Source organism: Peromyscus eremicus, chromosome 4 (assembly GCF_949786415.1).
Source record: "Peromyscus eremicus chromosome 4, PerEre_H2_v1, whole genome shotgun sequence".
NCBI lineage: Eukaryota > Metazoa > Chordata > Mammalia > Rodentia > Cricetidae > Peromyscus > Peromyscus eremicus.
The window spans coordinates 23,187,863-23,214,428 of record NC_081419.1 but is presented as its reverse complement, the minus strand read 5'-3'; the positions used below and the strand labels follow the sequence as shown (position 1 = coordinate 23,214,428).

The window sequence follows — 26,566 nt, the reverse complement described above, 5'->3', positions numbered from 1 at the left end:
AGAAGAACTAAGGCATGTATAAAGGCCCATCAGAATAATAGCAGATTATTTAACTGGAAATTTAAAAGCTAGAAAGTCTTGGTATGATGTATTTTAAGTTCTGGAAGATAACCACTGTCAATATAGGCTACTGATCATAATTTAAGGGAAAAATAAGAACTTTTATGATAAAAATAGACTAAATAAGTTATGGCCACTAAGCTAGCTCTACAGAAAATATTGAAAGGAATCCTAATACTTAAGATAAACACGAATCCCTCCATGAGGCTACAGATAGGAATAAGCCTGAGAGAATGATACTAATCAATGGAGGAAAAGAAAAAAAAAAACACTACAAAATCAGCAGAGTGGTAGGAATCAATACACAACTTTCAATAACCTTGAATATTAATGGTCTCAATTCCCCAATCTGAAAACACAGCCTAATAGATTGTATCAAAAAGCAGGGGTAATCTATTTGTTGCCTCCAAAAAGTGTACCTCATCACTTTAGGATGAAAGAATGAAAAATGCCATTCCAAGCAAATAGATCTACAAACAAGCATGTTTCACTGTTATAATGTCTGACAAAATAAAATTTAAACAAAATTAATGAGAAAAGATAAAGACAACAACTTCATACTGAGTTGTTTAGAATAATAATGTTCTCTTGATTGTGACATCTACAGAACCTTCCAGCCAAACACTGCACAATGCACATTATATATTAGGACACAAATCAAGTATAATAAATACAGATAATATTAAATAATTTCTTATATTGCATCAGACTACAATACTTTAAGACTACAAAAGCAAAAAAAAAAACCTCTAGAACACACACAAACTTATGGTTATTAAGCAACACACTATTTAACATTGAGTGAGTTGTTGGAGAAAACAAGAAAAAAAAATTGAATCATTCCTAGAAGCAAATAAAAATGAAAACACAATGTCTCAAAACCAATGAGAGTGAAGTTTGTAGTTTTTACCTGCCTACATTAAGAAATCATTTGGTTTGAAGCTTTTTGTTTGTTTGGGGGTTTTGTCTTTTTTTTTTTAAGAGAGAAAGAGCATGAAGTTGGGTGGGTAGGTGGGGGAAATATGGAAGGATTTGTGAGAGTGAAAATGTGATTATATATATATATATATATATATATATATATATATATAACAAATTTAAAAAATGAAGTAAATGAAAGGCAAGAAAGAAAGAAGGAAAGAAACAAGGAAGGAAGGAAAGAAAGAAAGAAAGAAAGAAAGAAAGGAAGGAAGGAAGGAAGGAAGGAAGGTAATCAGGGCAACTACAAATAAATAAATCAATGATGCACTTAAAGTTCTGGGAATAGGCTACCAGGCCAAACCCCAAGGAGCAGAGGGAAAGAAGTTGTTAAGATTAGGGCCGAAATTCATGACATGGGAAACAACATAAACAATATAAAGAATGAATAAAGTGAAGAGTCAGTTCTTTGAAAAGATAAACAAGATTGACAGGACCTTAGCCAAACTAACCAAACGGAAGAGAGAAAAGACCCAAATTAATAAAATAAGTGATGAAAGGAGATCCATTACAGCAGTTACCAATGAAATTAAAAAAAAAAATTATCAAATCTTGTCTTGAAATACATTCCAGTGAGTTGGAAAATCTGAAAGTTGGTAAATTTTTAGATGCAAATGAATTTCCAATATTAAACCAAGATGGGATAAAAATTTAAACAGATCAACATGCTGTGAGATTGATAAAACAAACAAACAAACAGCAACAACAAAAACCCCAGAAAAGAACAAAGAAAACACCAAAGAAATGAAATACACCAGAAAAACCAGATGCTCTCCAGCGAGGCAATAGTGAGCCAAATTGTCTTCAGCTGTGCCCATTTTTCTCCCCAAGTTGAATTAACAAAAATATCAACCATAAAATGAGGAAGAATACCAAATAGCAGTTTTTCTCCAAATATTTCATCTTTCTTTCTATCTGTTTCCCATTTTCTTCTGAAAATTACGAACTTCTCTGTGCTGGCTAGGGACCTGTGCTCTGTATGGAATCTGCACAGTGCTTTCAGAAGGAATTCCCTCTGTAGCTCTTACCCTGTCAGTTCCTTCCACTGTATTGTATCTAAGTCTTGTCCTGGACATTTATTTGCTGGACATTTACATGACATGTCATGTATGGGGACTCAACGTACTAGGTGATCAATCCTTATGTTTGTTCCCAACGGAGCCATTAAAGTTCCTTTCATCGCAAGAATGTGTATTTTTTTTCTGGGCTCCCCCGCCCCCAGTTGCTTATGTATCATGGAGTTTGTGATAGACAGAGGCCAGAGTAAAACACAGAATTAGATATTGGAGGGAAAAGGTCAAATCCTAGCAAATTAACAAACTTCCAAAACCAGAAACAAACCAAATGCCTGTAACTGAATGTTCTGAAAACAAAATGACTAACCTCAACTAAATGCTTCAGAAACAAAAAACAAATCGAATCCAAACAAAATAGTTTCCCAACTACCAGCTCAAAACAAACCAGCGGATTAGCCGGGGTGGGGGGTGGGGGGTGGGGGGTGGGGGGTGGGGGGTGGGGGGTGGGGGGTGGGGGGTGGGTGGGGTGGGGGGGTGGGCATGTCTTTAATCCCAGCACTCAGGAACACCTAGTGGAAACACGTGAACTGTGGACCAATAGCTGAGGAGCCCCCGTGGTACTAGACTAGGCCCTCTGGATAAGTGAGACAGTTGTTTAATTTGAACTGTTTAGGGGGCCCCCAGGCAGTGGGACCGGAGTCTGTCCCTAGTGTATGAGCCCGCCTTTTGGAACCTAGTGCCTATAGTGAGACACTTTGCTCAGCCTTGGTGCAGGGCGGAGGGCCTTGGCCCTGCCTCAACTGAATGTACCAGGCTCTGCTGACTCCCCATGGGAGACCTTGCCTTGGAGGAGGTGGGAATGGGGAGTGGGTTGGGAGGGAAGGCTGGGGGTGGGTGGGAGGAGGGACGAGAGGGGAATCCATGGTTGATATGTAAAATGAATAGAAAATCTCTTAATAAAAAAATAAATATATAAAACATTAAAAAAAAGAAAGAAAAGAAAACAAACCAGTGGGTCATCCACTGATGGAAGGGAAGTCCAACCTCCAGAAAGACCCCATCAACATCCACACAATGAGGCCACACTAGGCAACTAGTCATGAGAGGCTCATGCTAGTATCTGACACAGATGCATGTTATTCCTGCTGTGAGTTGGATCATCCTTGGGGCCCCATGTTGTGTGCCCAGAACTGAGGATACAGAAGCAAAACTCCTGGCCCAAAGGGAATAAGAGGCATTTTATTTAAGATCCAAATGTGCATGATCATGTCCAAGAACACAGATTCAGTTTACGGCAAATATATCATGTCCAGTGTGGCAGAAGTCTCATGAAGTGCTCCTTATAGTAACAGAATAAAAGAAAGTCATAAATCACGTCGCTTCTCAAGTTCTCAAGGACTTTCATGGAAATATCAGGTTGTTATAGCAAAATGGAGAAGTCTCTGTTATGGGCCCCAGGTGCTATCTGAAGACATTCTAAGTCTATGGGCTGGTGGAGGCAATTAGTTTTGTTAGCACAGTCCCAAATTATTCCACCTGATAGTTACAAGGATGGCAGGTCACATACAGAGTGAACAATGAATCCCTGCTAAGGAGACTAAAGATAGCCTAAGATAATTGTGCTTCAAACCTACACATCTGAGCACTCCACAATCGCAGATGTTCTAATCAGTCAATAATCTCTTCAGTTTTGTAGGATTCTTAACACAGGTGTGGCTTTTATTCTTGGAAATTCAGTTCACAAAACTATACTTATTATAACCTGACTGCATCTGAATTTCACAAAAGGAACACCTTATCTATAATATTTAACTGATTTTGTCACTTTCTTTGAAGGTAGAGAGGTGAATTTGTACAATTTTTCTTACTCCCAAATTCTGGAATATATGTCATATAAACAAGACATTTTCTATGGTAATGAACCTTTTGAGAGTGACTGGGAAGCAATACGGTTAATCCACACCAAGAAGACTTGGAGGTCATCAGAATCTGGACTCTCAGATTCATGGTTAGGCTTAATAGAAAGGCAGATTTGTTACTATGTATTGTGAGATACACATAAGACTGAAATTCCGTGTTTAAAAAAACCCAGAGATCCTGAAATTGAAGACATCTTTCTATTCACTCATATTTCTAATTAGAGGAAAGATTTTTTAATGAAAGAGTTTTCCAAGCTCATCTTTTTACACATTTTTAGAATAGAATTCAACCTTCTTAGAAAACTCAAGGAATTCAAGAGTCTGTACTTTATTTCATTATGAATTATTTATAAAGTATGGACTATGAAGAAGGTACCAAGTTCACCTACTGGATCCCGTTATTAATGCCCTGTGGTCACAGATGTGGCATCATATCAGAAAAGCACTCCAGGCTCCCACAATACATTTTATTGAATGTACAATTCTTTTGTATGGATGGCAGAAAACATAAATTATTGAAGCAGAGACTGCAGCAAGAAGCAAAGTTGAGTGAGATGGCCACAGTGTGATTTTACAGAAGTGTCGCTAGATGGCAGCATCTTAAAACAAAGCCATTTCCCATGTTGCCTTCCCTCAGCTGTTTCCATTATTTTACAAATAAGAGTAGGTGACTTGAGATGCAAAGAAAATGAGGTGGAGGAGGAGGAGGAGGAGGAGGAGGAGGAGGAGGAGGAGGAGGAGGAGGAGGAGGAGGAGGAGGAGGAAAAGGTGGTGGTGGTGGAAGAGGAGGAGGAGGAGGAGGAGGAGGAGGAGGAGGAGGAGACCCCAAAGCTTTCCTGCCTCCTTTATATAATTTTTAAAATAAAAATAAAAATTCTCAAATTTTCAACACATTTTTTTACTCAGATTTACCATGAATAGGTCTTTGCATATACATTTTGGCAGAACTGCATGAAATACAGTTGTGTACAGACAGCCAACCCCTTACTTTCTAGCCATTTTGAATAATTCTAGGAATTTATTTCTCAAACAATGCAAATTCTTTCAGTCTGCCTTTTTTCCAGTGAATTTTCTAAACCACGAATTTGACAACACCTGCTCTCTCTCTAGAAAACCCCTGGTAGGATGAGGAAGCACGCTGTAGAATTTGTTGCCATCGTTCTTGAGCCTCTATAGACTTTTCTATCTGTCCTGGGCCAGAGGCCTTATTGCTTCTTCCCTTTAGTTTACACTTTCTCCCAGATACCATTTCCCTCCTCACTGTGCTGATGCCATGATGTTAGAGTCTCTCAAAGTACAGGGGTTGGAAACTTGACCCTGAAATTCATATATAAATGGCATATGGTGGTGGGGCCTTTGAGTAGTAGTTAACATTAGCTGAAGTCACAGGGTCCCACTGTATGGCATTACTGAGTATGAATAAGGAAAGTAAAAGGCCACACAGTATCATATTATCCGTGCTCTGCTTCCCAAGTGATGTCTCCTGCTAGGGTATGATGAACTGCAGAAAGGGAGTTCCCAAGAGTCCCAAGATTTGCTCTTGGACTTATCAACTTTCAGAACCAGAAGTTAAATAAAACAACATTCCTTTATGAATTAGACAGTCTATACTGTTCAGTTACAGGCACAGGAAGCAGATGGGCTTGAATAGCTCAGATTATGTTCATAAAGTAACTTCTAAGGATGGGCTTCATTCTCAGAACTTTCCCCCTATTTATATATTCTTATGCAAATTTCCAATCTTATTGTTTTATACAATAAGTGAAAACATTGTTGAACAAGTAAGCAAAAGAATAAACAAATAAAATAACTGCCAGTGGATATCCTCTCATCTGATGCTAGAGTTTCTTTATTTAATAGTTCTTATTCACATTCATAAACTTAACACTGCAATACAGCTAGACTTGAGATCTTAAAACTTTAATGAGAGTGCAAATATCTTGGGATATTGCAAGCAGATGGGAAGCGGGAGAGCTCTCCTGAGCTACAGAAGGAATGTCCTAGTAGTTGAGATGCATGCAAGTCAAAAGCATCAGAACTGTCCAGAGTCAGCAATGGTCATCTTCTTGTTGGCTTTGTCGTTTCTGGAGTCAAAGAGCTTCATGGTTTCCACAATGCTTACATCATCTTTCTTTTTCCTAAAGACCACAGGCTTGTCACCCAACCACTCAGTCCTGGCAGTGAGATCAAAACCTAGGAGTTGTTTGTATTTGGTTCAGCATTTGCCATGGGCAAGATCCTAGGACCTATATGTTTCTGGGTGAAGTCCTCAACCTCAAACTACTTCCTAGAGATGGACTTCAGTGCCACTATGGAATATGATGTCACCACCTTGGCACAGGAATCCTGAAGTAATTGTATGAAGAAAATAAACCATTGTAAACAATTCCTTTTTCTCCAGGGCTAAGAGAAGGAGAGTTTTCTGCTGTCTTTGGAACTCTGTCTTCAAATAGCTCAAAGGATGTATGCCCCAAGGGCTCCCTATCCACCTACAAAGATGTCAATGTCACTGAATGTGGTGTGGTTGACCGTGGCTTACAGCAAGTGGCTACAGGGGACAGGGCTATCTGAAAACCCTGATGTTGGATTGTAGAAGAAGATTCTTTGAGGTTTGTTCTCCATGTAGTTTTATTATATGCTATTTTCTCTGAGGGTATCTTTTAAAATGGTGTATTTTTGGCAAAATAGCAGTTCAAAATGTTCTAAATCACTCAATTAAATATGAAACACCACATGAGTTTGTTTCTTTAATCGTCTTTAACACAGCATTAATATTTTTTTTCTGATCAGTGGAGTCAAATGCAGCACAGGGTTAATGCTAATATCTCCCAGAGAAAAGAAAGCACAGTCTCATCAGGGCTTATTAAATGAATTATAGAATGAGATAACTGAAGGGGGGGGGCTAAGATTCTGATTATCTTGGAAGTTTCCGATAGTCTGATTCTTTTGGAAGTTTTAAATACGTTGACTCTTTACTATTATTTGGTTTGCTCCTTCTTCATTCAAAAAAGGCCTCTGAATTATGCAGAACACGATACAAGACATATATTTGTATCAATACTTGAGGCTGGTATTCACCGGGTGTGCACTTGTGTGTTCATAAGGATTGTCAAAAACCTAAACGAGGTGTGCAATAGCCATTGTGCTAAGCCAGCTGAGTTCCATCTTACAGATGAGGCCTTCTGATCCTCGTTGCTGCACAGAAGGGCAACTCTATGCATTGGTACAACCAACCAGAGTGTTTGCTGAAAGTGCTCCCTCGGACCCAGTTGAATGAAGTAGTCTATCTCCAGCGTCGCAAAAACTGTACTAGGTGTGTCCAGAGTCTCCTCGGTTCCTTCGAGACTAACTGTGGACACTCTTGGTGCACTTGTGTGAGCATCTCTTGGCTTCTTATCAGACACCTTACAGAACAGTGAAGTCGTTGAGAATTCTGATCACCCTTTTTTACCTGACTCAAAAATCCAGATTAACATTGTACACTAATTAGGACAACATTCTCATAAGAAAAAAATATGTGAGGTGGAAAAATTTATTTTAGAATCTATAAGAAAGTTTCTGTGTATATTTATATGTGTATGCTTGCCTGTGAACATACCACTTTATAGAGAAATACAGACATATGGTGGATTAACAATAACAGGTTGGCTAGGTAACTCTGATGCTAAGTTTTGCAATGAGGTTCACAATTAGATATCTGCTGAATTACTAGGGAGGAATGGAATGGAGGAGCAAAGCTAATAAGGTTTCTTGCCACAGTATTGGAACATTTAATTCCCAAATTCACTCACTTGTTAGGAGTCACAATCATACACAGATACCAAGTTAAAAACCCAAACCAAAACTGAGACCTGACTAGGTGTGATGGTTCACACCTTCAATCCAGGTATTCAGGAAACTGTGTAAATTGGAAACCAGCCTGGTACATATCAAGTTTCTCATCAACCAGTGTTACATAGTAAAACCACATCTGAAAACTAACTAACTAAATAAAATAAAATAATATTAAAGCAAGCAAAAAGATCTACAGGAGGGGCTCCTATTGTCCCGCCATCTCTGTCAATCACCTCAGCCCCGGGAATCTACAAAATCTTTCCTTTTATCCATACTAAATTAACCAAGACTGTCAGATGTCTTCCCTTTTGCTGTTTTCATTTTCTTTCAGCTATCTGGTTATGAGCAGGAATTAATACTACTTTGTATATTAAGCCTACTTTGTAGCAAATGTCATCAAGTTCAGTGGGTCACAATGCTTTCCAAACAGTATCTAGAAGTATCTCCTCTATTCTAGTTTAGGGTGGAAGGCTGCCAGTCAGTTACATAAACAGCTCAGTGGGAACAGCAGCTCTTCAGTGTTAAGACAAAAGTGAAAACAACGAGTCTAAAGGTATGAGGCACATTCTTTTTCGTGCAACTACAGGAACAGATTTTAGAAGTCAAGTTGCATCACAATATAACTCAGCGTGCAAGTTTTCTGTGAGCAGAACTCTGTTAGTCAAGGTTGTATTAGACCTTAGGCTCTTGTAAGTAATACAGAAGATAGAACTACAAATAATGTACATTACAGAAAATAAATCCACACAATCTTTTATCCCAGAAGAGAGCTGCCTGATGATGAATTCTAAATGTTCATATTGAAGGTCAGTAGCAAACTGGAATAGGATGAAGGAAGCTGGGATGACACCCCAAATAGCTACCCCAAGACTGATGTCTGATAATTTCAAATGAAATATTTTAATGCATAAGTGCATAGTAACTAGGTTACACTTACTCTACTCACTAAACTGATTTCACAGTTCCCTTTGTCCCAGATGTATTGATTGATGGTACTTAAGCAATATATTTGCAGAGAGACAACAGTTCCTGATAAAGTGAGCATTGCTCTGTGACTTGCCTGTCCCAGAGAGCTTAATTTTAAAGATAAGAAATCCAGTAAGAGAGTTTTGAATAAAAAAAGAGTTTGTCATGAGAAAAGGAATACACAAAAATGAAAGGACTTATTACAGTAGAAACAATGCTTTATCAGGTATGATGATGAATGATTATGAAGCTAGCACTTGGGGGATGGAAGCAGAGGGGTTGGAAGTTTGAGATCAACCCAGCAATACCCCAATTCAAAAATTTTTTTTCTTTGAAATCTGAATAAAATTGGAATGGCTATTTCTACCATTTGATCTTTATATTCTGCTTTGTGTTAAAGGGCAAGTATAAAAATGAAAGTGGGAATCCTCATGAACTAGTTGACCTGTACCAATGAAAGCAACACACTATGAGCATTTCATTAGAATCAAGCTGCTTTCACATATAGTATACTATGATATAGATTATTTTTAAAAGTGAGGTACTTTGTGACAGAAATCACCATGAAGCAAAATGCCCCATTGAAAGAAAGTGTCAGGTTGTCAAAGTAAATAATGGGGGTGGAATGATGGGGAGAAAAAGGTGGGCACAAGCCCACCAAAGGCTTGTTTTTAGATGAAATCCCTAGAACACCAAATGTGGATAAGGAAACTTTACTGAGATGTGGAGGGTAGTCAAGCTATCACAACATTTGGAGCCTTTCTTAATGCTATTATTTCTTTTACAGGAAGATCTCTTTTACATTCTTTTGACATGAAAATCGACATAATCTAAATTATCTTTTAAGTTTCAGTTTTCCCAAAGTGGGATTAACATAGTCAGAGACTCCTTGGTGTAAACTGGTATGAGTTAGTACCATGGCTGTGTTTCTTAATTGTGAGGAGAGACATAAAAGAAAGCAAGAGCTTCTGAACTGAAAATGGAGTCCCTCATCCACAATATTGGCCTAATTTTAAATGAATTCAAGCATGCATATGAATAAATTTCATTATGTGAGTCTGGATTGATTTCATGAGATTCAGTAGACTATTTGCTAGAGTACTCAATAGTCAAAAGCAAATGTTTTTATGTCTGTACACCCTGGCTAACTGAGTTCTTGAAAGAAAGTAGAGTTTCCCCCATTTGGTCTTCTATTTTTCCCTTTAAAGCCAATCCCACGAAAGTGAGAGGTCAACATACAGAGGAAAGAACCAAGTTCATTGATTGTGCCCTGCACCGCAGATCCAAGATCCAGTGAAGTGTCTAGGGACTTCCTGCTGCAAATCTGCCCAGTGTTATTTAGATCTCATCCATTCCTATAAAGACTTGCATACTCTTGTTTAGAAGGAACTCTTTCTGACACCACATAAAGCACTAAAGAGATGCAGGTGCACAGATATGTGGGCCTTCATCTGGAGCCATGGTTAATGAAGCAGCTGCGTGAGATACCCACAAAGAGGGGTGGAGAAACCAAGTATTAAGAGCTTTCTATGTGAGTTGGAGTTTGTATTTCTGAAGGTCTGAGAAGTGACTTCTGAATGCTGACATTGGTCAGACCCTTACCTGGAATATTCTCCATTTTCTATCCTTGAAAACTGGGTGTAATCTAAAACTCAAGGAAGGAGGTGATAAGAAGAGATAATTTTTTACTTTGAGTTTCATACATTCTCAGACTTCTTTGCCACTGTGTGATTAATTTGAATGAAGAAAAAGAGATAGTCTAGTAGAAAGATATCTTCCATGCCAGCCATTGAGAAGATAGCTTTGGTATACTCTGAAAGTAGACTCCAACACCAACCCTCATTATCTGCTTAAGTGTGCAGGGCAAGTGCTTTTGTAGAATTAGTTTTCTCATCTGAGCCATGATGTAAAATCACTAGTGTATTTTCTGGGAAATCCAAAGCACTGCACTAGATAGCAAGCACCTGAACCACAGTAGGCTGTCAGAAGCAGCTGCTGTTATTATAACCCCACTTATAGAATGCATCATTTCTTGGAGACAGGCATCTTTTTAGTTCTCTTGTTACAAAGTCCACACGGAGACTGGACTATCTCAGTGATAAAGCACTTAGGTAGCATGAGACTCTGGATTCGATTCCCAAATAAGCCTGGGAAATCTGAAGATGAAAAAGAATGGAAAGAAGGAGAGGGACATCTTCTAGTACGATTTAGTGAGATTTAATGTATCTATTTTGAATACATAAGGCAAAAATAAATGTTGCTTGTAGAGTAAGAATCATGGACTGGGGAGACAGGAAAAGCAAATTAATTCAGAGACTCTGATGCACACTATAATTTTAAGCTGGAAACTTCAGTCTCACAATTTCTGTCGCTTATACTCCACAGATTGATGATCTACCCAACCCTTTTCAATGCTGGGTATATAATCTTAGGACACATGCATTCAAGACAAGCACTCTACCCATGGCCACACTTTCCTTCAGATCCTTTCCTAATTTAATCTCATGTGTACAAAACCAGGAAAATATAATGGACTTAGCAGCACCATATTCTTGCACAATTTTAGGCCTGTCTGACAACGATCTTACTAAAAAAAAAAAAATGAGCCTGTTTGATTTATTTCAGATATCTTAAGTGAGAAAATAGAGTAAGGTAATTTTTCATGCTTAATTTAGTTCATTGAATTTTTAATGACCTAATGGAACACCATGTATGGTCTAAGAATGACAGCGAGTAGAGAAGACTTTGGAAGGAGCTCAAAATTAACAAAAGTATCCAATTTTTAGGGTAACTAGCCACTATAAGTAGTTCTCCAGAAAATGATCATATTTAAATTCTGTTCTTTATGTGATATTGTGACCCTTCAATTTGCCTGACCAACACTTTTGTTGAAAACACACAGATATCTGTTCACAGACATATCATGTATTTAAAGCAAATCATTTTGTGCAAAGCAAAAGCTTGCAGCCTGTGAAGTTTGTAGAGTCAGTCATTGATACTCTACTGATTTAAGCTTCCTAAACTTAAGAGTCCAAATAGGTGTAGAAAAAATTGTAAGGCAGAGCAAAAGGAAACCAATAATATGTTTCCCATCATGCTCTGGAAATACTGCAGGATGATAAATTCCTTACACAGAGGTGCAAAAGCTTTCATGATGAAGGTCAAGTATTTCACATGTAGGATCCCTAAAGCAGTGATTCTCAACCTTCCTAATGCTGTGACCCTATAATATAGTTCCTCATGTTGTGGTGACCCCCACCATAAAATTATTTCATTGCTCCTTTTAACTGTAATTTTGCTACTGTTATGAATAGTAATGTTTTCCGATGGTCTTAAGACCCCTGAAGAGGTTATGGCCCACAGGTTGAGAACTGCTGCTCTAAAGTCAGACAAGTTTACATATAAGTTGGGCCTGGGAGAATGCTTCCTTTCCCATTGTAAGAATGCCACAGGGCAAAGCATGAATGTAAACCTCAGTTGTGATTCAGCTTTAGCACCAAGGACAACATAGAGCCATTGGCTTGCCTTTAGGGAGTTCTTAGGTTAGAGTTGTTAAGATGCAGGAATGATGATCCAAATAAACTTCTGGTTTTTCCTGAGATATTTGCAAATGGTAGTTTTATATAAAATATCATAAATTTTAATTGTTTATATGTAATTAAATCACACTTTCTTTACCACGAGAATGAGGGCAGCAAGGAAAATCTCCAGAGCAGGCTTTTGCCTGTTTGAGTAGGTAGGGGTCAACCCGAGGAATGAAAACAGAGGACATTCATCTGTAAAGATTCCATCACAGGTGGAAAAAAAAACCTTTTAATTTTTCTTTTACATAGTAATGGTGACTCTATCTGGAGACAGCCCAACTTGAGATGTGAAATCAAGAAACACTGTCCTCGAAAGTATTTTTTGAGTGATTTCTGTCAATCATAGTAATAAAATCCCTAACCAACTTTTCCTTTTCTGTTTTTAATTATGCACTAAATATGATGATGCCACATTAAAATCTACACAATAAGTCAAAGAGACCTCTCTTAAGTTTGTCCCATCACAGCCAATTTTTAAAACTGGACATGATGCTGCATGCTTGCACTTCCAGGGCTCCTGCTGAGGCAGAAAGGTGATAGGCTTGAGCTCAGATAGCTGCATATCAGGACCCTGCCTTAGAAATACCAAAACAGGTTCTGGAGAGATGGTTCAGTGGTTAAGAGTACTTGCTGTTCTTGCAGAGAACATGGATTTGTTGCCCAACATGCATATGAGGGCCCCTAAACATCTGGAACTCCAGTTCCAGAAGATTCAAAGCCTGCTTCTGACCTGTGTGGGCACTAGGCACACATGTGGTACACATGCTTACATGTAGGAAAAATGCTGACACACATAACAAAAAGTAAAGAAATTTTTTAAAAAATGCCAAAGGAAACCAAAAGAATGGAAAAGATTTCTTATAGATAATTTGATGGTTCTCTTCTTTCGTCACTGCCTTACCTTAGGTAGACTATCTGTGGGTAAATGAACATTCTCCAACTCAACTAACTTTGAAGGTGATAGTACTAAACTTGTTTACATTAATAATTCACCTGAAAAAAGAAATGGGAAGAGGAAATGATGTGGGTGATTTCTGTATTTTATTTTGCATTTTCTTCTGTGCCAGGAACCCTTAGAATTCCATAGTCTTTCTTTATTATTATAGTAGTGAATAAATTAGAATGGGTATATACATGGTTATATACATTTTGCATTGGAATTTTTTTACTTTTCATCACAACAAAGACAAAGCAATCTTCCTTGATTAGTCAAAAGATAAGAAAATGGAATGGAAGAGGAACAGCCCTGAGATTTAGATAACTAATTACATCATTTGTTTCATCTGAAAAAACCTTCTGACTGTAACATCTCCTTCAGGTGGTCCTGGAATTATCAGGTAAATGAGGTTTGATATCAGAAAATTAGCTCTCCCTCGTGCCTTTGATAGGAATGGCTGCAATATCAGAAATCCTGATTGACAACTAGGAGGTTTGCTTTTCCCAGATCTATAATCCTAAAACAATATCTGGAGTCTAGAATATTCTTCCGCTGGGAATAAATTATTTTTATCTTGTATGGTCCACTTAATCAAGTCTTATATAAAACACCTGAAGAGATTGCTTAGAAATAGCTCTATAATTTTAGATTCCTGAGCACTGATCCTCACCAATTTATTTTGACTTAATAATTTCTGGATTTCAAATGGGAGGATTTAAGAGTATGGATAATTTTCTGAGTGTAGTACAGCAATCCTCTACCATTCCAAAGACCAGTGTTAATGGCACATTCCATTTAAAATTTACTTCTCTCCTTACTAAAACAAAGACTAATGTTCTGCTCTCAATCATTTTCTGGGCAGCCACAGCACTTTTATTATCTAAAGCATGCATACACACACTTACACATACACATATGTACACAAACACACATTCTCAATTTCTTTTCCTTGGATTTCCTTGATAGTCTATATTATACTTCAGGAATTCTGTGTAGATACAATCTCTAATGATTATTTAAAACTAATTTTTATTATAACTGAGGGAATGAAGATAAAAATGATTTCTCAAATGATCAAAACACTGAAGTGCATCACAACAACAGTCTTTACATTTTTGCAAAGATAATGCTATACTTTTTCATTTTGCCCACTCTCATTCCCTTCCCATCCATTTTCACCCTTGCGGGTAGGAAGTTCCTTTTGAAAGTTAAAATGGATCTGTCTTCTTAAACACCTAAAGCCCTGCAGTGTCTTCCAATGGTCTTCATTAAGTTCATAAAGCTTGGAAGAGCTGCTTCCAACTATGTCACCCTCATACACTGTCTTATTTTAATGTAATATTAAATTTTTGTGTAAGAGCTTAATTTTTGTACATCAGAATTCTATGCATCTTCAGGCAAGTAAGCACATGATCATAACATAAAAGGTCAAGAAGCTGAGGATCATAAATGTCAGGCTAGACTGGGCTACAAAAAAAAGTGAACACACATCATGCTAATTCATAATATATAATATATATATAATAAAGTAAAATATATGTATTTTAATATATATTTCATTTAGCATCTGTGGCAATGCATTATGAGAAAAATGTATCTTATATTCTAAGAGACAGAAGCTTTTGTTGTACCTCACAGCTGGAATTAATAATATAACTTGAAGTCATGTAAGACTTAAGAGTTCTAGCCTACTGTTATTTGCCCTGTTTGTTTAACATGCCTTTAAGAGAAAAATATAACAACCAACCTTACTTGCCTTGGATATCCCATATAACCAACATTACAGCCTAAACTGTAATGGTGTCATCTCAAGGTATATGTTCTTCCATGCTCCTGACCCAAGATGAATGCATACATGTTTATTAATGTGTTATGATAATCACTTGCTGAAAACAGCAAAGGAAGACTAAGCTTATCGTTATAAAATAAATGTCCATCATAAGTGTTGTAAGCCAACTACAGCTATTGCTGTATAAACAATGTTATTTGTAATACTGTTTGTTATCTGGGCCAGCTGGGGTGAGCTGGAGTCAGTGACTTAATCCTTCGTAAAACTCTGTTAAAGATTTCTTTAAAGTATCGCATTCCTTCCCCCATGTGGTGCTTACTATGCTGCTTTTTGAAAGAGAGCAAAGTCCTTTCTTAGGGACAGACACACCCAGACAGACAGATACAGCTACAGGGACACATTTACAAGACAGCCTTGAGGCAGGCACAGATTTATACTCCTCTGACAGACAAGACAGAAGACAGAGAGCAAGTATAGAATTCAAATCTGGGCTCTCTCCTGGTTAAGTGACCCAAGGGAAATGCTTTGATTTTTTTTTCTTAATGTGACACCAACGCATTATTGGTGACTTGGTTTATTATTAATGCATTCAAACTGACTGCAAGTCTTGATGCCCCACATAAGCATTATTGGTATTATACTATAACAGTTCCTGGAAGTTGACTTCAACCATTACAGCTAAGGTTTCTGTTAAAAGCTTAGGCAATCATTTATTTGTGCACTTACAGACATGAAAACTTTTCAAAGAAAAGTTGGGATTTATGCTGAAGATAAATGAATGACCATTCACATGTGGATGTTGCTTTGGTATCTCTGACTTTTTGCTAGTTGATTTTACCAATGAGATATTTATCAGTTTTCTGTGGTTTTCTTTATCATTCAATCAATTGTGTGCATGCACATGCATGTATGTGTTTGCATGTGTCTGTGTGTTTGTTTGTTTGTGTGTGTGTGTGTGTGTGTGTGTGTGTGTGTGTTTCTTGTACGTGTCCATGTGCATTCGCAATGGCCGTGTGTCCTATTCTATCAATTGCACCTTATTTCCAGGAGACAATGTTGCTCATTGAACCTGAGCGTGTCATTTTATTCCAGCTAGGATGGCTGGCCAGCAAACCCCAGAAATCCTCCTGTCTCTTACTCTTCACAGTGATGAGTAACAGGAGCACCTGTGGCTATGCCCAGATTTTTACATTGGTGCTGGGATTTGAACTCAGATCCTCAGCTTACTCAGCTAGTGTTGTTACTCAGTGAGCCATTTTCCATAGTCCCTCTCCTCTTTCTCCATCCCTCTGTCCTTCCCTGCCCCCTCTCGCTCTCCCCATCTCTCTCCTTGTTTCTCCCACCACTCTGTGTAGGTTTGAGGAAATGGGGTCTTCCTATGTTGCCCAGGCTGGCCCTAAGTTGCTGGACTAAAATGATTCTTCTACTTCAACTTCCCAGATGGTGGCTAAGATTACAGGTACAGATCACCATGTATAGCTGGGAATTAATTCAACTTTATTAACATTGATTGGACTACAATTCCTATTAATATTTATTAGCAATAGAAAGGCCTTATGGTTGAGCCTGACATATAACTCACATACAAAAATAAAAACTGCTACATGATAAAGAGATGTCTTGCAGAATTATTTCTTTTAATCCACCATCTGCATTTTAGTTTTAGTAGGCTCAAAGGAAACAAATACATGAGTACCCACATATGTGTGTTACTGTAATGTGTCAAAGGGATGAAGGATTAAAGCGACTTATTTATTCATCTACCCCTTCAATGGGTAATGACTGGGCACTTACTATCTGCCAGGAACCAGGTGTTTCAGGTGGTGTAAGCCATTTGCTTGAGGACAGAGAGCATGAGGAGTTTACAGTGAGATTTTTAAGAATTCAATTATCGAATGGTATATTAGTCTGTTGTTTAACTTTTGAAGCTTCAGCATAGCTTCTTCTGCTCTTAACAAGCTGTCTATATTATTCTGCTCTTGTGTGCATTCTCATGCAGAAATACTCACTCACCATGAAAAACTCCCTTCCTTTTTTTTTAACCTGGAAGTCTCCTTTCTTCACTATTTCCTTTTCCAAGGAATCTATATATCCCAATATCTATTTACTCTTTTTGCATGTCGAAACTTATAAACATTTATTGAGTACTTACCACATAACAAGTATTAAATATTTTTAAGATGTCATTTCTCTTAATTTTTCTTAAAGGAGGCTTATGAAGTAAACATTACTATCATCTTAATTTGCTAGGCAGACAAAATAAGTTATGCTGATAAGTGCATTTCATCAGTTAAAGTATACTCAAATATAATTCTCCTAATATACAAGTATATAATACGCCGAGTGGTGGTGGCGCACACCTTTAATCCCAGCACTCGGGAGGCAGAGCCAGGCGGATCTCTGTGAGTTCGAGGCCAGCCTGGGCTACCAAGTGAGTTCCAGGAAAGGCGCAAAGCTACACAGAGAAACCCTGTCTCGAAAAACCAAGAAAAAAAAAGTATATAATACTAATACACCCTAACAACATATACATTTTATATTAGTTACTTATTAGTTTATTAATGTAAAATACATAATTAATACACTATTGTCTAGTATGTAAATCACACAATTAATACAACTGCAAATCTTAATATTTGATTGAGGAATGCTTAAGAAAAGACAGACAGTGAGTAAGCAGAATTTAAAGTGTTTGGTTAAAATTCTAACAGTGGAAGCAGGGGCGGTCTCTGACTCTTGCCTACTTGTGGGACCCTTTTCCTCCTACTGGGTTGCCTCATCCAGCCTTGATATGGTGGTATGTGCCTGGTCTTATTGTAGCATGTTATGTCATGTTTGGTTGATACTGCAGGGAGGCCTGCTCTTTTCTGAGGGGAGATGGAGGGGAGGGTTGGAGCTGGGGGATAGGGGGGAGAGACTGGGGGAGGGAAGGGAGGGGAAACTGCAGTACATGGGATGTAATACAAGAGGGAAGAATAAAACAAAAAATGAAAATGACTAATGTAATTTCAAAACTCTAAAAGTACTGTGCATGTCACTATTGGTTCAACAAATTTCAAATATCTTCCAAAAGTAAATGTGGCACACAGCAAACCATTCAACTGGACTCTAAGAAAATACTGGATGCAGGTGATTTCTTCTCACTTTAAAATAATTAAATAGAAAATAAACCATTTTGAAGTTTCTCTGGAAAAAAAATGGTAAGTCAGAAGGCTCAGCATGGTGGCACATGACTGTAATTTTAGCATTCAGGAAGGAGAGGTGCAAGTCCCTAGGGTTCATCTGAAGTATCAGGAAGAAACAAACAAACAAACAAATAAATAAATAAATGGAAGGAATGAAGGGAGAAGGAAAGATAGAAAGAAAGAAAGAAAGAAAGAAAGAAAGAAAGAAAGAAAGAAAGAAAGAAAAGAAGGAAGGAAGGAAGGAAGGAAGAAAGGAAGGAAGGAAAAAAGAAAGAAAAAATGATTCAGATAGGAAACTAGAGCTGGGCCCTAAGTGTGGCATAATGATGAAGCACATGATCTTGAAACACATGCTGGATGTCCAAGTGTTATGGGAAGATTAGCATTGACTATTGATTTTTCATTGTCCTGCAATCCAGGGCTTTTCAATTGGCAGCAATGGCTGAGTTGAGGAGCAGTTTCAAAATCACTAGAGATGGTGGTGGAGGTTAAGGGGATATATCTGCATATTGCTGGTATAGAAAAGAAATGTTAGTAGAAACAAGTAACAGACCACGAAAATCAGAAATATAGAAATCAGAGCTCCAGAAAGATAGGTTGTTCAGTAATATGAAACAACCATGTAGTTCCAAGAACTGATGAGTATCTCTCCTCAAACTCATGTCTTCTGACACCTCATGGCCTTCCCTATGATTTCTTATCTACTCTGTTTCATTTTCCTCAACCTTGTCACCCAAATCTCTGACCTTCCTCTTGCTATGAAAAGCACTTCCACATCTTACAATTGCCCTATAAGTCAAAGTTGTGGTATCAACTCTTTTTCTATGAATTTGATTTCATCTTTGATACCTATTGAAAATTTAATATTCTTCTGTCCTTCAAAAATTAACTTTACACCACTTACAACCTAACCAGAAAACAGTAGAAAATGGGTTAAAAAAAAAAAAACTTAAAAAGGCATTTCACAAAAGAAGATACCCAAGTCATATAGCACACATTTGAAAGTTTCTGACTCAGTCAAGGCAGTGAGTAACTGATACCAAGACTGCAACAGGGCAACAATTGCTCTCATACACACTGCTCAAAGTGGACACCAAATTTACATAATTCTGTAGGAAAGTGGTGGGTATTGTTGATTATGACTGAATTCACACACAACTTATAATCCAGGGATCCTACTTCTAAGATACAGCCTTACCAGAAATTTAATGGAGGCTTACCCTAAGTGATTTGTAATAACAGCTGAAGTAGCATGTATAGAAGCAGCCTTCAAATGGAAAAACAAACAAACAAACAAACAAACATCTGCTCTGATGCAAATTGAGAAATTGTGCTGTATTTCCTATCTGTGAATGTTATACTCAGATGGAAACACAAGGAAGCAAGACTGCAGCTCAGTACAGCATAGATGAATTAGTACTACAATCTAGGAACAAGTCAGGCACAAAAGGTCTATATTTGCACACACTTTGAACTTCTATAAAGAGTCAAACTGGAAAAAGAGGTTATATTTGTAAAGTTGGTAGTATCTGGGATGGGAAGGTCTATCCTCTAAATATTGGTGTATCCTCCCAATTCACAAGTTATTAAATAATACCAACTTGTTGAATAATACCAAGTTGTTAAATAATACCAGCATTAAGAATGGGGACATTGGGCCGGGTGGTGGTGGCTCATACCTTTAATCCCAGCACTCGGGAGGCAGATGCAGGCAGATATCTGTGAGTTCACAGCCCACCTGGCCTACAGAGTGAGTTCCAGGAAAGGCACAAAGCTACACAGAGAAACCCTGTCTCAAAAACCAAATAAATAAATAAATAAAAATAAAAAAGGATGGGGGCATTGGGAAGAAATTAAGGCACAAAGACTCTGCCCTTATGAGCGGAATGTGTGTGCATGTTTGAGCATACACATGAGTACACACACACACACACACACACACACACACACACACACAATATATATAAACATGATATGCTCGATTTGTTTAGTGTTGTTTTTATGTATATGATTTCAGAGCTGACCACTTGGTATAATCAACTAGAGGGTTTATCCTTGAATATTTCTCCTGCTCTCAGCATGTTTTAGTTGTCTGTCATTCATTGTCTATAGTTTGGCCCCTTAAGATTTTATCCTTCCTTGTTAGCACATCTTTCAAAAAGCAGAGAACAAGTGGTCATGGGGTGCCCAGCCCCAACTGAACCAACACAGCTCTTACACCCAAGGCTCAGAGAACACTGTCTGAAAGGGCAAATGGCTGTTAAGAGCTGGAGGACCAGGAAATCTGCTGTGAGAAAGCATCTCCTGGAAATGACGAAGAAGGTACATCCATAACACCTCAGCACTATGGTTGCCTAACAAGTCCTGGAGAACCATATGCTGATTTTTAAATTAATTTCAAAATACAAAGTAACTCCAGCTACTTATGATTTGTGCTGTTGTTGGTATATATGCATTTTTAAACTACCTTTCAAAATGTGTGGACCCACTTCCCTACTACAAACTTTGAAATTTTCCCTTCAAGATTTTGAAGTTTTTACTTCATAAGTGACTCATTGATTTTCATTGCTCTATTCACTGTCATTTTGGCTGCTATCATGCTCAATTTCTAGAAACTTCCCTCTCTTTTACCTCACTCTTTAAGTCTTAGCAGTGATAATTTGAAGTCTCCTTCCCCCTTACAATTGTCAGTTTCTTTCGTGATTGACACCTTTAATTTCCTCCCTGTCTCTTTCATCAGCTTTATATTCACAGACCACACAGGAGAGTTACATAAGTCTAATTTTAAATTAGCCTAATTTTTCAGCTCCAGTTGAGAATGAAAGCAATTGGACAGCAAGAGGGTAAACATTTGTTAAAAGAAATTTGATAATGGGTAAATCTAAGTCAGCCATATCCCTAGTTCATTCCCATGGCCTCATTGCATTTAGATGGGAAGCGCTCATTTTTCCCTTCATTTGTTTGACTGACGGTGTCATGAGAATTTGACTCCACAGACATGTTAAATGAATGACAGCCTGTGGCACACTTAGAGACTAGTTCCCGCAACTAAATCCCTTAACAAGAGTTCAATATAAAACCGAATAAACATTTTTAAGATTTTAAAATTTTATTTATATTTTGAATATGTGAGTATCCTGCCTGCATGTATGTATATGTACTTCGAGTATGCCTGGTGCCTCAGAGGCTAAAAGAAGATATTGGGTGCCTGGAATAGGAGTTACAAATGCTTTAAACTGCCAAGTGGATGTTGGGAACAAGATCTTGGTCCTCTGCAATAGCACCAAATGTTCTTAATCATGGAGCCATCTCTCTAACTCCCTTATTTTCAATTTTAATGGGAAATAAAGTCAATATCTGAGACATTCCCCATTGTTTCATATCCACTGAAGAGAGCAGAGTGGGGAGGGACTCCTGCCTAACGGCAGAACGTGAGGCAGTCACGAAAATCTTTAGATACTACATTCTTAATTCTGAGTGCATGAGGTAGATGCTGTTATTATAAACTTGAGACAGAAGCTCAGAGAGGTCAAGTAACTTGATAGGGATCATCTAACATGGCGAAGATCCAGCCAGTGTCTGAAAAACCTGACTGTATGAATGCCAAGCTCATGGTCTTTCTTCTCTGTCCCTTGTCTCATTTCTGTGAAGGTTAATGAGACATGCTTGCATACTAAGGGAACATGGCTGCTGATTACTTGCAGAACATTTTAAAACACAAGTTTTATTGGCCTCCCTTTATTTTGGTGCTTAAGATTTAATATCTAAATTAAGAAGACATTATCTTTATATCTCTTGTAACACACCACTTTCACAGTTATCCATCAAATCAGCTGGAAGTCCTGGTTGGAAATTCCTAGAGACCACTGAAAATAGTGTTAAATTTCTTTTCATTAGTTCCAGTCATTAGCTTCAATAACTGCATATATTAACTGGATCTCACATATATAGTAATCCTATAACTTATTCATGTTCAGAATAAAATTCAATTGTCACCTTTTTTAATACAATTCTTGATTGCATAATCAAACAGAACAGCTACTTAGGATTTTAAATATAACTTATTACTATTGAAATTTTTCCCAGTTGATTTCTTGCTTATAGCCCAAAATTAATAAAAAAAATTCTTAACTCACTTACTTATATAGAGAGAAACATGATATACAATTAAAAATAATTTAATTTTGAATTAATAGTATACGGGGGAATAAACACTTTTGCTATAGACAATATTATAAAGCTAGAAGATTGTTAGAAATAAAATGGCATCCTTAAAGTCACTTGAGTAAAACTCATCCTACTGATAACTCTATATGAGCTACTAATAGAGTCCATATTTCCTTATCTGGAAGTACCTAGCTTTAACATTTAGAACAAGTTACAGTATGACAATGTACTGAAGTGGGCTTTTTAACAGTCCTTGCATGTCCTGAAGACCGTAATATTTCATCCCTCTTTTGCTGTCTGAAGAGTCACACACATCATGTGGGCAAAATGTGCTCATCCTGGACTCTATGGGCCCACATGAGGATGATATTATGATGAATGAGGTTGGATCATTGATGTCATGTGTTTACATGTTTATGGCTTGAAATACAACAAGCATAGCAATAGTAATAATAATATATTAAAATTTAAGCCTCCTTTCTAAAGAAAAAGATTCCAAAACAATTTAAAGCACACATAAAATAACGCAGGTGGACCACTCTTGAGCAGAGTGCTGCCTGAGGAAGTGACAAGGAGAGAAGAGTTATCTACCTTTGCTTGCCCAGCTTTTGTAATGGCAGGCATGTTGAAGAGCTGACCAGTGTAAAACTGCACTCCACTGAACAGGATCACTGCAATCGAGTCGCCTTCTTCCTCGATTACTTCCAGTATGTCCTCCGTCCTTAAGGTCTCTTCCCCCTAAGTCAAATTCAGTGCAAGTTGACAGTATGACAGTAACAAACGTGTCACTCCATTTCCACCAATGTCTTTCCTTCATAATGCAATGAAAGGTAACTATGCTTCCCCACGCCAATGTTCTTCAGAAATCCGGCAAAAGAGCAGCTCTGGGATAGATTTTGTTACAAAGACATAAAAAATGCTAAAGAGGTTTCATTTAAGTGCCTGTCTGCACAATCCTATTTGCTCTTTTGTACTTCAGTTTTCAAGTAATCTTTACAATTTACAAACCTGTAAATAGTTTTCCCATTATCTTTATCTAATAAAAAAACATGAAGTCCTTGAAATATCATATAGCAAAGCTGGAGATTCACTTATTACACTTATCAAGTTAGTGGTACTTTTTCCAGTGAAGACTCCCTTACACACCTTTCAACTGAATTTTGCCAAATGGACATTTCAATTATTATAAAACTTAATCTTTTCCAAACTAAAGTAAAGATAAAGACAAACATGAAGAAAACAGATCAAAATAAAATATCAAGGACAAAGTTTCTCTAACCTCCTCACCACAACTAATGATTGGAAATTGTCAGTGAAGTGAGATTCAATCTTGAAAAAGTAACTTGAGCTCTAAGAAATCAGATAAGCATCTGCTTAGCGGTAAGCGGGTTTGATGTCTATCCAACTTTTCCACAAATCTTCTCTTGTAGCAAACATGACATAAATTTGGATCCAGTGCATGCTTAATTGCCTTAATATCATATAGAAAGCTCATTAAAATAATATACTATACTTCTATATAAGTTTTCAAATTTCTTGCTATTGGCAAAAGTCCCATGTTAGAAGACTTGTATGGATGAGTAGGTGTGTGTGTGTGTGTGTGTGTGTGTGTGTGTGTGTGTGTGTGTGTAGTTTCTATTAGAAGACTCCTAGGGATTTTTTACCGAATAGGGAAACCATTGATATTGAAATCTCTGTTTTATTAGATATATACTTTTTATAAATATAAAGAAAGAACTTAGTAATTATAAAAATTCTACTTAGGGAACTGGCAACTTAAAACTCTTAAAATTCTAATACAGTTTGACAATAACAAAAAACAGACTAAAGAGAGTACTGCAGAATCTAACATGTAAGTTAATTGGCTAAAGGATTACCATGAATCAAATTAGAAATAAAATTTTCAGTGAGTTAAAGCTCTCAATCATGTTGATTTGAAGCTATCTACTAATGCAAACAACTGGTTAAAGTGGACCCAGAGGATAAAGTATACTGGTCATATCTAGCCCTGAATTTTGGTTTCTGGTGACTATATTCATTTATGCTAGAAATGGGTAGTCATATAGAAACTACCCATTTATGTAGCACCTGTGAAAACAGATACCTCTTACAGATTTGAGACTCTTTTATACCATTAATCCTTCATACTGGTTCCTACACACACTGGAACCCCAGACTCTTCAACTTATTGGCTCTAGAAAACTTACTGTGTCTCACGTACAAGAAAAAGTTTGATACTTTGCAAAAGAACATGAAATACAGTCTCCATACAACTTCCCAATGATCTCTAGTCTTTGATTTTAATGGGATCCACCAGCAACTATATTTGAAATTTAAAGTGGTATATTCAATTTGTCATCCCGTTCTCACCCACTTGGCCACTATGGACTCCACTGGCATAAAAGGAAAAACTCCTTGTCATATATCTAGCTCTTGAAAATGAAGATAAATATACTTCCATTTACTTTTTATTTTAAAGAAAGTGATCTAATAGTAAAAAATGCATTGGTCTCTTATGTTTTCTTAGAAGCTACATCAAATCCATGAAGATAATACATTTCTGAGGGAAATCAATGGGCATTAAGTAGAAGTATAATGAACATTTCTTTCTTTCTCAGATACCTCTCTTGGCTTTATCATCCGCATACTTTTTTCAACATCAAGTCCATGAAGTTGAATCTGTGACTCAATAGCATACTGAAAAAGAAAGAAGTTTTACTCATTAAATTAAGTCCAAAGCACAGCAGTCCCTTAACATAACTCCTCTGAAAATAAATAATAAAATACCAGTGAAACCAAATCATTATATTAAACCACATGTCAAAGGTAAGGTGAATGACTACACCAGAGAGGACCTTCTTAACGTAATGGAGCAGGAATTGGGGCACTTGTTGAAGTACCACATACTAAAGGTGATCAAAAGAGCAGAGTAGCTTTTAGAGATAAGGAGGTTGTTACAGTAAAACTCACCCAATGCAAATCACAACTGGGGCTTGCAATGTACCCAAGGAGAGGAGTTTGCAGCACCTGGCCTGAGTTAGGATAAACTAACAGCTCACCCGAGGAAGAGTCAGGCACAAAAGACAGATCACATTTGAAACTCCATGGAGAAAATCAGATATGCACGCGGCCAAATAACTAAGAGGAGTTGGAATCGTCTTCAAGGTAGCAAGGTCTTAATCTTGTTTTGATTTTTTTTTAGCAAAATATCATTTGTTGGCTTAATAGAATTACACGATTTAAAATTACAAGATGTAATGTAGAATAATAAAAAAAATTAGGAGTGAAGTTTCTTTGAAACTAAATGAAAAGGTTTTATTTGTGTATGGATCTGGAAGAATCAAGAGTATCTGAATGAGCTACAAGAAATCCTTTAATCTTCTCTCTGTGTAAGGCTGTAGTTATACGTACATTTTTCTGTGTGTGTTCACATGCACATATAAAAGCCATTGGTCAATGTAAGGTGACTTCGATGATCTTTCTATATCTTGTTTTTTTGAGACAGGGTCTCTCATTGAAACTGGAACTTTCTGACAAGAGAGACAGGCTGTGCAGCAAGCCTCAGACATCCTCCTCTCTCTCTAGTCTCCTGTTCTGGGACTACAGGCCCACATGGCTATACTCAGCTTTTTTTTGTGAGTGGTAGATAGCCCGATTTAGATCCTTATGCCTCTGCAGCAACCGCTTTATAGACTTAGCCATCTCCCTGCATTAGCATTTTGTAATCGTTAATATTTTTTTCATAGAAAGGAATCAATAAGTATTGGTGGCATACTATGACAAAAGAGATGCAAATACACGTTCATATGGCAATTTAACATTGCTAAAGGGTTAAGCAGTGGAGTTTTTATTGATTTTATTTTATAAAACAGCAACAGGAATTAATAAAACATTTATAACCACACTTGATTTAGGGAACGATTTGCTCAACATCTTTAAAAAAACTAATAAATCAATGTCCCCATTCAGTCCTTTCCTCCCTGAACACATGTTTTACTTGAACAAAAGAAATAAATCTTGTATCTAAAAAAAAAAAAAACTTAAATCAAAAGCACTTGACAGATCTTTTTTAGTCAGCTTACTTTGAAACGACTAACGAATAAACATTCAAGTCAGGAAAATGATACGTCC

At 37.2% G+C, this 26,566-nt stretch overlaps 1 protein-coding gene and 1 long non-coding RNA gene across 2 annotated transcripts in view; one reads left to right on the top strand and one right to left on the bottom strand.

The window, feature by feature from the left end:
• LOC131909120 (uncharacterized) overlaps nt 1-26,566 on the top strand; it is a 250,806-nt gene that overhangs the window by 127,989 nt on the left and 96,251 nt on the right. The gene's annotated exons all lie outside the window — the stretch shown is intronic.
• The window catches only part of Kynu (kynureninase), a 134,712-nt gene that overhangs the window by 54,701 nt on the left and 53,445 nt on the right, over nt 1-26,566 (bottom strand). The window contains exons 7-8 of the mRNA XM_059260433.1: nt 25,058-25,132; nt 23,027-23,173 (exon numbers count right to left, since the gene is read on the bottom strand). Of these exons, the coding sequence (XP_059116416.1) occupies nt 23,027-23,173; nt 25,058-25,132 (222 nt within the window). The remainder of the gene's footprint in view (nt 1-23,026; nt 23,174-25,057; nt 25,133-26,566) is intronic.